Source organism: Peromyscus eremicus, chromosome X, assembly GCF_949786415.1.
Source record: "Peromyscus eremicus chromosome X, PerEre_H2_v1, whole genome shotgun sequence".
NCBI classification, from domain to species: domain Eukaryota; kingdom Metazoa; phylum Chordata; class Mammalia; order Rodentia; family Cricetidae; genus Peromyscus; species Peromyscus eremicus.
The window spans coordinates 115,443,467-115,457,314 of NC_081439.1; the positions used below are offsets into that span (position 1 = coordinate 115,443,467).

The window sequence follows — 13,848 nt, forward strand, 5'->3', positions numbered from 1 at the left end:
TTCATAGAGATCTGCCTGCCTCTGCCTCCTGAATGCTGGGATTAGAGGTATGTACCACCACTGCCTGGCGCTACATTTGATATTTTTTATAATGTATTATTATAATGTAATATTCTCATGGCAAATACTGTGAAGTTGGTGAGGGGTGTATTTATGAATGTAAATAGTCCCAAATGTATCAGTGAAATGTAGCCAAATAATTAGCAGATGGTGGGTTTTTGAGAATCCTCATTGTTTTAAATATAATTTCATTATAAGTTTGTATAATTTAAATGTAATGGTACCTGCATTTAATAACAAGACCAATTTTCTGGGAGAATTTCCCAGAAACTCACAAATTGGGTTCTTATAAGCTTACACAAGCTGGCTCTACTACACACTGGATTCAACCCACCTCTGAACCCAAGTCACTGGAAGAGGCCATGTGGAGGGAGTTCCACCCACAGCCCCAGATGAATAGCACATGCTTAGTCTCAACTGCTACATGTAAGAGGAACTTCCAGGCCAGTCTAGCCTTTAGATGGGTCCAGCCCTGGCTTCAGTCCCACTTCTACTACTTGACGAGTCCCAAAAGAGAATTGCTCAGTTGAGCCCATTCAACACACAGAACTGCAAGTGAAAATGATTAACTGCTATATTAAACCACTAAGTGGGGGTGGTTTGTTATGCAGCATTGGCTCAGAGCAATAGCTCAGGAAAAAAAAATACACACCCTTATTGCTTTTATTGTTACAATTATTGACAGATTAACTGATACAATATTTCAAGCAATGAGAATCCATCCTGCAGTTTATAAAGGAAGATTTCCTTTTTACTCTTGCTTAGGATCCTAGAATTTTTTTTATGCAATGACTATAATCCATCCCAAATTTCTCTTAAAATATATAACTGCAGATGAAAAGTCTATAATTACTTTCCTCAGTGTAGTTAGTCTCCTATTGGCCTGTTGTTTACTTTCATTCTGCCACAGCAGGGACAGCGGGAAGTGAAGTCACACCACTGAAGCCCAAAGAATCATGACTAGGCAGCTCTGGCGATTCCATTTTCAACAAAGCCTGAACAATTTAATAACAGCAGTAGAAAGATACCAGATGGAGCTCACAGTTTTTTCCCTCCACCATTAATTTGGTTGTTTTCTTAGCTTCTTTTCAAAGTTTTCTGTTAAATTTGTGTGTGTGTGTGTGTGTGTGTGTGTGTGTGTGTGTGTGTGTGTGTGTGTGTACAACTTGTAGGAGTTGGTTCTCTTTCCACCATGTGAATCCTAGGGATCAAACTCAGGTGGTCAAGCTTGACAGCAAGTACCTTTACCTACTGAGCCATCTCCCAAGCCTGTTATTCCTCTGTTTCTGAATGGACCATAAGATAGATATTAACAGGGATGAAATATTCATTTAGAATCAATTTCCTTCCTTTGTGTTTCCTCAGAGAAAACACTGACATTGCTTGTGAACTTGTTTCTACATAAGCCATTGACAAGTTGGGGTAATGGAGAGGGGCTTAAGAAGACCTTGATTAGAATTGCTGAGCTTCCATTGATGAGCTCAGAGTTGCTTGTAGAAATAAAAAGAACAAAAGAAGAAAACTGGGGAAAGATAAGGAGGGAGAAAAAAAGACCTGCATAGGGAATAAAGTTGTGTGGAGCTTGAGGTAGGGGAGAGATTTGGGTGGCTGGGAAAAGAGAAGGAAGAGGAGGAGAAGAAGAAAAGGGAGAGAATTTTACACTCAAATTGATTATTCATAATATGAGCTGATTTAAATGTGTCACGAATGTTTTCTCTCTCTCTCTCTCTCTCTCTCTCTCTCTCTCTCTCTCTCTCTCTCTCTCTGGAATCTTTCTCAACAGATCAATTCTTTTTCAATTTTCTCCTTCATATTTTGGTTACTGGGTTTTAAGTTACAAAGACATGAGCATGAAGATCAGCTTTATATGGATTATAGTGAGGTAAAATCTAATTTGCATTGTATTGGTTTAATAGCTCTCTTCACTTTAAAAGGCAGTGATGATTCAAGTAAAACAATGATTTAACAAGCATTTATGAGACAACTAAGGATATTTGAACACTGATTGGACACTTGGTGCTGTAAATATTGGTAATTTTTATCTTAATTTTAACTTAAGTAGGATCATGGTTAAGACAAAAGTTGTTTAATTTTAAAGATATATATATTGAAGTGTTTGTGGGTGAAACTATAGGATATGTGGAGAGGGCAAAGGTAGGTGAGAGAGGATATAAATTAAGATTAGCTTTCCACTGAAGTGTGTTGAAGCTAGGTGATTCATGAAGTACCTGGAGATTCATTAGATTATTCTTTTGCTTTCTGATTATGCTTGAAGATTTCCATAATAAAAAGTGAAGAAAAAAGTGGGCGAGCTAATAGCTATTGTTCTTCCTCCTTAGAAAATCAAAATTAATTACTTCTTCTTATGTGGTCCATATTTGCTTTCTACCTGTGGGCTGCCAGTTCTTGACAGGGAATAGTAATCACTACCCTCGATTATTAAAACTTAGACTCAGTGTTTGCTGATATTTGAGTATAGGTGGGATCTTAACTCAAACCAACACTCAAAAGTCTTAATTAGCATCAAGTTTCAAGATAATTCTTCAGTGACAAAAAGATTTCCCTAGTGCATTTGAAATCAGACTTAATGAATACAAAATTGTCTTCCCGGAACTACAGCTATTGGAGAACTTGAGCTTCAACAGTTTCCTTTGGTGAACTTTCTTCACTTGCTGTGTGTCTCCATCTCACTGCTTTTCTCTTCAAAGGAGAGGAGGCCATCCAGCATAGCCCCACATTAAGAGCAGAAATGGAGGTCACCCATTTCCACTTTACTTCCCCCAGAGAATGCAGATGATGTCGCGGAGCACATTTTAAATCTGGTAAAAGAGTCTCCACCTCTGGATGAAGAAGAGACCAAGATTATTGTTTCTAAAGTAGATGATATTTCCAACTGTGATGAGATAAGTACCAACCTAACCCAGATGATACTCCAAATCATCAGCACGGTAACGGAAAAGCAAAGCGATCCAGCTTCCAATTTGCCTCCAGTAAGCAATAAGTAAGTTAGAATGCTTGGCTCAGAGACATTGTTTCATGAAACTTAGATGTTATTGTGTTACTTCCTCAGCAACCAGGCAGTTAGGCTTTGACAAGGTCCAGTGCAGTGAATAGCACTATTTGAATATGAATGAACTCTCAGTGATAATGACTCTTCAAATAAATTCTTATCCAAAACCCAGCCCGAAATCCCTCCGACTGTTGCATGTTTCTATAAAATGTATCCAACCCATGGAACCCTGAAAAACTTAGGAACTGTTCTGGTTGATACTTTCTTGTATCTAGAGTTTTCCTGCCTGGCCCACGGTCAGGGCAAATCTCTCTCACCTGCCAGTCCCACAGCCGCTCAGACCCGATCAAGTAAACACAGAGACTTATATATTGGTTACAAACTGTATGGCCGTGGCAGGCTTCTTGCTAACTGTTCTTACAGCTTAAATTAATCCATTTCTATAAATCTATACCTTGCCACATGGCTTGTGGCTTACCGGCATCTTCACATGCTGTTTGTCATCATGGCAGCTGGCAGTGTCTCTCTGACTCAGCCTTCCACTTCCCAGCTTTATTCTCCTCCTTGTCCCACCTATACTTCCTGCCTGGCCACTGGCCAATCAGTGATTTATTTATTGACCAATCAGCAACACACTTAACATACAGATCATCCCACAGCACTTTCTACCTCATAGTCAATAACCTACTCTTTTTGATTTTTCTCCCTGAGAAGTTGGCTTATGCATGTCTTATTTTTATTTATTCATTTTATTATATTTTTATTTATTCTTTGAAAATTTTCTATACTTACCCAATAGAGTTTGATTTCACACACACACACACACACACACACACACACACACACGTATGTATGTATGTACATATGTATATATCTCACTACTCCTTCCAACTCCTCCTAGTGCCCTCTCCCCATTTTATAGGTAGCATTAATTGGACACTAAAGAAGACAAAAACTCTTACATGAAGCTCTATCCATATACCCTTTAACCTCTTAAACTATTCTAGTAGAATCAATGAATCCATCTGTAGCATGAATCTTAAAAGTTCTTATAAATAAAATCAACCTGAGGCCAGTTATTGGGGTGAACACTGGAAAATCAGAGCCAGAACAAGCCATAGCTACCTCACCTTGCCGGATCCTCAGCTGGTCTTGTCTCCTCAGACTGGAGGCCTCTGAGTCCTCATCCAGAATGGGTCTCAGCTGAATTGCTGCTCAAAAGCCTGAATGCTTAACCAGCCAAATGCTTAACCAGCCAAATGCTTCTAGTTTCTGGTCCTCACACCTTATATACCTTTCTGCTTTCTACCACCATTCCCTGGGATTAAAGGCTTGCTTTCTGGGATTAAAGGCGTGATGAGTCACCATGCCTGGCTGTATCCTTGAACACATGGATTTCTGCCTCTGGAATGCTAGGATTAAAGGTGTGTGCTACCACTGCCTATCCTTTATGTTTAATATTGTGGCTGCTCTGTCTTTGACTCCAGATAAGTTTATTAGAGTGCACAATATTTGCACATTAGCTACAAATGGCGCCCAACGTGTTGGCAAGAGTTTCCACCTAAAACCTGAGTAAAAAGATTCTAAAACGGAGCTAAAAACAGTTCCTAGTTGTCTCTTTCAAGTTAGCGGCAGCCTGTATGTTTGAGCTACTATGGCGAGTTCCTGGTGTGCATGCTCAACCTGCAGCATAGCGGGAATGAGGCCTCTGCAAGTGGCACATTAAGCTGCGTGGTGGATTTAGCCTTTGCTAGTACAAAACAAAAAAAGAGGTTTCTGAGCTACACACTGCTTTGATAGAAGCATACACCCACTATTTCTGAGAGTTGATGGCTCCCAGAGCTGGTGGAAAACGTACCACTGCCATGTTGGGAAGCTGAAGTGGGCAGAGCCAGCAGCCACAGCGCCATTTCAGGCTTAGATTGCTGCAGTTTAAAGGTAATATAAAAAATAAGCCATGTAAAGATGGCTACCACACAGAGAATCTGGATTATGTTCTCTTTGATATTTGTAACTGAAGGAAAACATTTGATTGTAAAAGCTGTTGAGTTATGCCAAAATGTATATTTTAAAGGTGCCTTGACTTCAAAATTTGGATGTAAGGATATGTTGCCTTGGAAAGGAGGCTCTGCTTTTGTTTCCACAGAAAGCCAGAGGCTATGGATTTGTTCCAGATTAAGATACATCAGATTTGACCAGCCAAGACCCCCTGAAAGGTCTCTGATGACACCATGGCCCAGATGATCCAACATCCAGAATGGTTTGAAGGCAACTGGCTCAGACAATACAGCCTCATGGACTACTCCATAATCCTAAAATTTTCTTTGTGCCCCCATAAGATACAGCGCCCCTCTCCAGCAGGAAGTAGTAAGAGAAGCTACACCCAAATTCCCAAATATACCAAGCTGGCTTTGGAGATGTGTAAAAGTTAAAACCTTCCTGTTTAAAAAAAAAAAGGGAAAGAAAAGAAAAGGGGAAGTGCTTTGGGATGGTCTGTATGTCAAATTGCTCTGATTGGTCAATAAATCACTGATTGGACAGTGGCCAGGCAGGAAGTATAGGCGGGACTAACAGAGAGGAGAATTGAGAGAACAGGAAGGTGGGAGGAGACACTGCCAGCCTCCATGACAAGCAGCATGTGAAGATACCGGTAGGCCTGAGCCACGTGGCAAGGTATAGAAATGGATTAATTTAAGATATAAGAACAGTTAGCAAGAAGCCTGCCATGGCCATATAGTTTGTAAGCAATATACATCTCTGTGTTTACTTGGCTGGGTCTGATCGGCTGTGGGACTGGCGGGTGTCAGAGATTTGTCCTGACTGTGGGCCAGGCAGGAAAACTCTAGCTACATCCATCCATTTCTCCCTCCCCCAGTTCTACTCTCATTTCCCTCTCCTGTCCATCTGCTCGAGCCTCCTATCCAGCCCTCTGCTTCCTCTGTCTGCTGGCCTCCAAAGTCAGAGCTCTTACTAAACAGCATCAAGATGACAAGGAAGTAATAAAGTCAAGCTTTGCAGTGAGGCACCTTGAGAGGATGAGGTTTATCAAGGACAAAAAGAGAGCTGTTTGCCTCTGATTCTTTTCAGGATTCTGAGGATAATTGAGCGTGCTGGTCACAAGATGGAGTTTGTGGGGAGAACAGCAAATCTCACTGTGGCCAGGCTGGCTTTGGCTGTTCTGCGGGTGGACCACAGGTTTGAAGGTATGGCTTTCAGCATCCACTCCTCTGAAGAAGTCACAACCCCCCAGGTGAGTGCAACTCAGGAAACTGAGAGCCAGGCAACCAAATGCTGTTCCAGATCTTCACCTGTGAAGCAAAAGTGCACCTTTGGAAGCTAGTAACCTGAATGGGAATGTTAGAAAACCTAGAGATATCAGGGAAGATTTGTGTATAACCTGTGGTAGGCTAACATCTTAGTTGTACTGGTGACTGTAGTGTGCAATGATGTCACAGTTGGCATTGTCCCCTGAAATCATCCCAAATATTGGTTGACTGTTAGCTCTCACATAGGAATAACTTATTTTATGTTGGATGTTATACTACAGAGTATTGTTGAAATACATAAGGTAATAGAAAAGTCAAAGAATGTGCCCAAAGACACATAGCCTAACAGCTAAGCTGAAACTCAGACCTATGTTTGGCTGCATTTAAAATCTGGACCCAGATTAGGTAACAGAAGCAAATGACAAATGTTTGATGTGATGTGGATGCTAATTACCCTGATTCATCACACTGTACCCCATAGATAAATGCAACCATTATGATCAATTATAAAAACTCTCAGCCCTTTCCACCATCTAGCAGCACTTCAGTCTCTGCAGGTCATATGCTACTTCAGAGAAATCTGAGGAACCAGATTTTATTTTTACATCTTAAAAATTATAAAATTACATATGGGAAAACATACAAATCCTAAGTTTGTAGTCTCTGAGTTTAGCTAAGACATATGTCCACATTACCCCAAATCCTATCAAGATATAGAATACTGACATTTATCCTGAAAGACCCCCATTTTCATCCAGGGGCCACCTTCCTTTTTGATTAGACTGAAAAGGGGAAATGCTGTGGAATAATGCTTTTGTATATTGGTTTAATAAAATGCTGATTGGCCAGTAGCCAGGCAGGAAGTATAGGCGGGATAAGCAGACAAGGAGAATTCTGGGAAAAGGAAGGCTGAGTCAGGAGACACCAGCCTGCCATCCAGGGAGCAGCATGTAATGACACACAGGTAAAGCCATGGAACACGTGACAACATATAGATTAACAGAAATTGGCTGAGTTTAAGTGTGAAACTAGTCAGTAGTAAGCTTGAGCTAATGGCCGAGCAGTTTTAATTAATATAAGCCTCTGTGTGTTTACTTGGGTCTGAGCGGGTGTGGACCTGGTGGGATACAGGAAAACTTTCAGCTACAGCCACCACCATCTTGACATTTTCCTGCCATAATTTGTTCCTTCTCTAGAACTTTATACTTCCAAACAAAATCATGTGGTATATGCGTGAATCTCTGGTAGAAGTCTTCTTTCATATATCTTACATTGTTTTAAAATTAATCATTCTGTTTTCCATATTAATCATTCCAAATTAATCATTTTGTTTTTAGTGCTGAATTGATTGCTGATGAATAATATTTCATTGAAGAAACATATCATGTACTTTTTTTTATTCTGCTGTTGCTGCATATTTGGTTGTTTCCAGTTTACAGATATTACAAATAGTGCTCCCATGAACATTTGCATAAAAGTCTTTGTGTGGACATGTTTTTGTGTGTCTTGGGCGAATCTCAGAAACTGAATAGCTGGCTCATAGGGTATATACTTATATTTGTAAGAAATTCCTGTGTTCTTTTCTCCTGTGGCTAATGATGGGCAGGAAGCTTTCATTTTCATCTTGATTGTACGCATAACTTCATTGTTGACTTAGCTGTCAAAGTCTTTTGTTTGTATTTTAATTGGCTTATAGTTCTTCTTTGCAACTTTCCTATCATTTTCTCAGTGGTGTCTTTTCATAGGCACATGTTTAGAATTTTTTGAAATCTAATTTGTAGTTCTTTTACCTTACTAATAACCATATACGATTTGTTTGGAAAAGAATTGTTGGCATGGGGCCATCATGAAAATGTTCCCTTATGCCTTTTTTTGCTTTATTTAAAAACCCTTTGGTTTTAACTTTTACGCTTAAGAGGAAGAGCCTCCATGAACTAATTTTCTTTCAAGATATGAGATCACTTTATTACAAATGAATATTTAGTTTTTAAAACAACACCACTTATTAGAAACTTTCCCCTTCCCATTATTGTTCTTTGTTACCTTTAACCAAAAAAATCAAGTCATAATACATTTAAAAAATAGTTGGGAGGTGGAGAAATCTCATAAAGCCTCACCCCTAAATGAAAAGCTGCAATTATTGGCTGCTAAGAGAGGGAGAATCAAGTCTTCTCCAGGGATTATCAAGCCCTGAACACATATACACTAAATGAACTCAGCAGGTTGGATTTTATATATATATATATATATGTGTGTGTGTGTGTGTGTGTGTGTGTGTGTGTCTAACAATAATGATTTAAGAATAAGAGGTCACCAGGTGGTGGTGGCACACGCCTTTAATCCCAGCACTCGGGAGGCAGAGGCAGGTGGATCTCTGTGAGTTCAAGGCCAGCCTGGTCTCCAAAGCGAGTTCCAGGAAAGGCGCAAAGCTACACAGAGAAACCCTGTCTCGAAAAAACAAAACAAACAAACAAACAAAAAAGAATAAGAGGTCATGAATTCGAAAAGGAGTAGAGGGAACATGGGAGGAATTGGAGGAAGGAGATGGAGGGGTATATGATGGAAATACAGTACTCATACATGAAATTCTAAATAAATAATTAAGACGAAAGAGTTGGGGAAATAAGCCTATTTCTAGGCTTTCTGTGTTGTTACATTTATTTCTTTTTTTAAAATAAATCCCTGTTTTATTACTACACTGTATCGGTACCTATACTCCTATGTGAGTGTGTGTGTGTAGTATGTATGTGTGTGCACATGTGTGCATATGTACACCTGCGTACACATGTGCACAGGCCAGAGGATGCTGTCAGGCATCTTGATCTGTCACTCTCTGCCTTATCCCCTTGAGATAGGGTCTCTCATTGAACATGAAGCTTGTTTTTAAGGCTAGATCCTCTTGGCTATCTCCTTATGCCCCTGGTACCTGCAGTGTGAAAGAAAGTTAGGTATGAGCCCTTTACCTTAAAAAAAGATTGTTACTGTAAGCCTTTTCTAAATCTATATGAATTTTTACATCTGCCTGAAAATATATGCAAAAAAAATGGTATTGTGATTGGGATTGAAACTATTGATCAATTTTCGAGTAATTTAGTCCTTAGCCATATTGAGTCTTTTAATCTATGGACATTTACTTAGTTCTCTGGTTTGTCTCAGCAGTTTCATAGTTTTCTGTGGGGAGCTGATATGTTTGTCAATCAATATTTTTGCAGTGCTGGGTATCAAACCACTAACCTTGCACATAGTAGACAAATGCTCTACCATTGAGCTACAGCCCCAGACCTCAGTTTTTGAAATGAAATCTTGGTTTATAGATCAGGCTGGCCTTGAACTCACTATGTGTCCCAGGTTGGCTTCAAACTCACAGTCCTCTTATCTCTGACGCCAAGTTGCTGTTATTTAATAGGCTTGTGCCATCACACATGGCCGTGTTTCAATGAGTTTATTCCTGAGTATCTTATTTCTATGATGTTTTTGCAAATGGAATATTTTAAAATTCCAATTATTTTATGCTAATATATTAAATTCAATTGATTAAATATAAAGTATATACTATGAGTTGACTGACCAACCCTAATCCTAAATTCCAAAATGCAAAATATTTTGTATTTTGGGATTTTGAGGATTTCCAATTTCAGATTTTTGGATTAGGAATTATGCAAGCAGTAAGTAGAGGTTACACAAATGTTTCATAATCCAAATCTACAAAATCTGAAACACTTATGGTCCAAGTATTTTTGACAAATGATATTCAACCTGTGTACACCATTTGTGTATCATGTACATTCAGTGGATTCATTTACTAGTTTTAGTTATTTTATAGATTATCTGACAATAAACTTTTGTGTTTTCCTTAGTGATTTTTTTCTTTCTGAGTGTGAATGTATGTGGTACATGTTTGTTTGTTTGTTTGTTTTTTTTGTGTGTGTGTGTGTGTGTGTGTTTGCATGAACAGAGTCCAGAGGAGAAAATTGGGTGTCCTGCTCTGTCACTAGCTATGGGATGGTCTTTCTGTATGCTGTGAATATGTGTTGCTACTATTGGTTAATAAAGAAGCTGTTTTGGCCTATGGCAACACAAGATACAGCCAGGTGGGAAATCCAAGAGAAATACAGTGAGAAGAAAGGTGGGGTCAGGGGAAACACTACAAGCTGCTAGGGGAGCAAGATGTAATAGAACACAGGTAAAGCCACGAGACATGTGGCGATACATAGATGAATAGAAATGGGTTAATTTAAGATGTAAGAGCTAGCTAGCAATAAGCCTGAGCCATAGACCAAATAGTTTGTAATTAATATTAAGCCTCTGAGTGATTATTTTATAAAAATGGCTGCTGCTTGGGTGGGACTGGGCAGGACTGAGAAACTTCAGTCTACAGTCACTTCCTACCCTGCTACCTTACCACAGAGCCTTTCACTGAGCCTGAACCTCATATGGTGGTCCCAGCAATCCCCACTCCTCTTAGTGCTAGGGCTACAGGTGTGCACACTATGGTTGACTTTTTACTCTGTTGCCATGCTTGTGTAACAAGCACTCGTACTTCCTCAGCTATCTCTCTACCTCCCCTTTTATTCCTTTCATTAGCCTTTTATTTTGAGTTATTAGTGTGTGTGTATTTATGTCTGTAGGTGCAGTTGTCTGTGCATGTATGTGTGGAAGCCAGAGGTCAGCACTGGGACTCTTCCTTCATCACTCTCTACCTTATTCATTCATGTATGTATGTATGTATGTATGTATGTATGTATGTATATATATATGTATGTATTGAGACAGAGTCTCTTCCTGAACCTGGACCTCACTGCTTTGGCTAATGACTGGTCAGTGAAAGTTCAGAGTCTTCTTGTCTTTGCTCTTCAGTAGTGGGGCTACAGACATGTAATGTACTCTCCAGCTTTCTACCTGGATCCTGAGGGTCCAGACTCAGATCCTCATGCTTGCACACCATGCATCTTATTAGCAAAGAGATTTTCCACAGCCTTTATTAGCCTTATTTTGACGTCTGCTGTTTCTAATAAGGTGTTCAAGGGATATGGTTGTAGTGGTGTCTTGTCTTATCCTTGACACTAAATGGCAAGTATTCATTGGTTTACTGTTGCTATCAGGCTAACCATGGTCTTTGCTTTCAGGCCCCTTCCCCTTTGATTTTGATTGAGGATGTTATGGCTTTTTCTTTTCTTGTCCTGAACTGAGATTTTATTCTGTTGCCCAGGCTGAACTTGTGTTCCTGAGTTCAAGCCATCCTTCTTCATTAGTCTCCTAAATAGCTGGAACTAGGCACACCCATCCACACCCATCTAGAGGTTACCAATTTGCTGAAAATTTGTTATGAGTTTTGTCAAATGATTTTTTTGTATCTCTTGAAATATTTTTCCATTTTTATTTAATATGAATTATACTAGTTTAAAAATATTAACCCAATGTTATATTCCTAGAAGAAACTATATTGGCCATGGTATATTACCATTTTTATTTTACAATTTTTGTGTGCGTGTGTGAGTGTGGGTGTGTATGCACGTATCTGTATGGGGAAGGCTTTATATGCTCATGAGGAGGCCAGAGCACACTGGGTGTCCTGTTCTGTCACTCAGCCTTACTCATTTGAGACACAGTCTTTCACTGAACCTGGAGCTAAGCTGGCTTAAAGTCATCCCTCAGTGATGGTCTTGGTACTACTGCATCCATAGCACTGGACTCAGACACTTTTGGCCATGCCAGACTTTTCCTTGTGCTGGATCTGAACTCGGCTCCTTATGCTGGTACAGTATGCACTCTTAGCAAGTGAACTCTCTCTCCAGCACTTAGGGTTACTTTTCATATTGCTATTTTCAATGTGCTTATATTTTAAATCATTTGTCACTTAACGTTTATAGAACAGATTGATCTTCAATTTTCAAATGCTCTGGGCTTCAGATTCAGATTTTCCTAACTCTATAATTTCTGCCTTCAGAAAGTGTTTCAGTAAGCGGTGTTATTTCTTCATTAAAGGTTTGATGGGAACTTTTTGACATCTGCCTTAATTCATTTAATAGATAAAGTGCTATTAAGAACTTTTATTCATTTTGCATCTGTTTTGCTTAGTTACGTTCATCTTAGAATTTATATTCTCTCTCCCTCTATATCTCCATCTCCCTCCCTCCCTGCCTCTCTCCACCTCCCTTCCATTCACCTCTCTCTCTCTCTCTCTCTCTCTCTCTCTCTCTCTCTCTCTCTCTCTCTCTCTCTCTTTCCATCTCTGTCTCTCTGTCTCTCTGTCTCCATCCCTCTCCAAACTTTGGAGAATAAATTGTAAAATCCACTCTTATCTTTGGAGAATAAAACATAAAATACGAAAGGGAGCCTTTACTAGGACTGTGTTCTGTTGACTAGTTTTGGTCCCTGACTTTGGCTACAGTGATAAAAATCACCTTTATTCCTCATTTTCTTGGTCTTTTTTCATGGTCAGTGTGCCTAGACATGTTTCAATTTTGTCAGTCCTTCCCAAGAGCAAACTTTTGACCTTGTTACTTTTCTCTGTTTTCCATTTTCTACTTTATTGATATCTGATGTCTTATGTTTATTTTCTTTTTTTTAAAGATTTATTTATTTATTTGTTTATATGAGTGCTCTAGCTGCATGTGTGCCTGCAAGCCAGAAGAAGACACCAGATCTCATTGCAGATGGTTGGGAACGACCATGTGGTTGCAGGGAATTGATCTCAGGACCTTTGGAAGAGCAGACAGTTCTCTTAATCTCTGAGCCTTCTCTCCAGCACTGTTATGTTTATTATTTCCATTCTTAAACTTCCTTTGGGATGATTTTTCCATCTTTGTCTAGTTTCTTAGTATGAAGCCATAGACTATCTGCTTTAGATCCCTTTCAGTCTGTGTAATCATAAATGCTATAAATATGTAATCATAAATGCTATAAATATGTAAATGCTGCTTTAGCTAAAATACTCGTATCTTTAAGATGTTTCCCATATTTGTCAGTTCAAAATATTTTTCACTTTCTTCTTTAATGTCTAGATTACTTAGATGTGAGTTTAGATCCCAAATATTTAGAGACATCAAAGATATTATTATTTATGATTTGTTTCATTTTGGCCAAAGAATGCACTTGGTATGGTTTTGTTTAGTCTAGTTTTATGAGATAGGGTCTTATGTAGCCCAAGATCACTTTCAACTCAACTCAAAACGCAGCTGAGGATGATCTTGAACTTCTGATCTTTCTGTATCTACCTCCTAAGTACTGAGCTGATAGCCATGAGTTGCCATACCTGATTTAACTTGGATGTTTTTAACCCATTTAAATATATTGGAACTTGTCTTTTGATCCTGAGTAATTGGGTACAGGTTTTATGTACATGAAAAAAGTGTAAATTTTATAGTTCTTAGGTGTATTGTAGCATAAATATTAATAAGGTCAAAGTGGTTGATAGTATTTAGATCATCTATGTGTTTACTAATCTTTTTCTTAGTTATTTTCTAGTTGAGAGGACTATTAAAATCTCCAATTTGGTAAAACTATTTCTTC

The 13,848-nt window shown here is 38.9% G+C and overlaps 1 protein-coding gene across 1 annotated transcript in view; it reads left to right on the forward strand.

Moving 5' to 3' along the window:
- Window positions 1–13,848, forward strand: part of Adgrg4 (adhesion G protein-coupled receptor G4) — a 109,712-nt gene that overhangs the window by 62,834 nt on the left and 33,030 nt on the right. Inside the window, exons 11-12 of the mRNA XM_059251366.1 lie at window positions 2,845–3,061; window positions 6,158–6,320. Coding sequence (XP_059107349.1) covers window positions 2,845–3,061; window positions 6,158–6,320 — 380 coding nt within the window. The remainder of the gene's footprint in view (window positions 1–2,844; window positions 3,062–6,157; window positions 6,321–13,848) is intronic.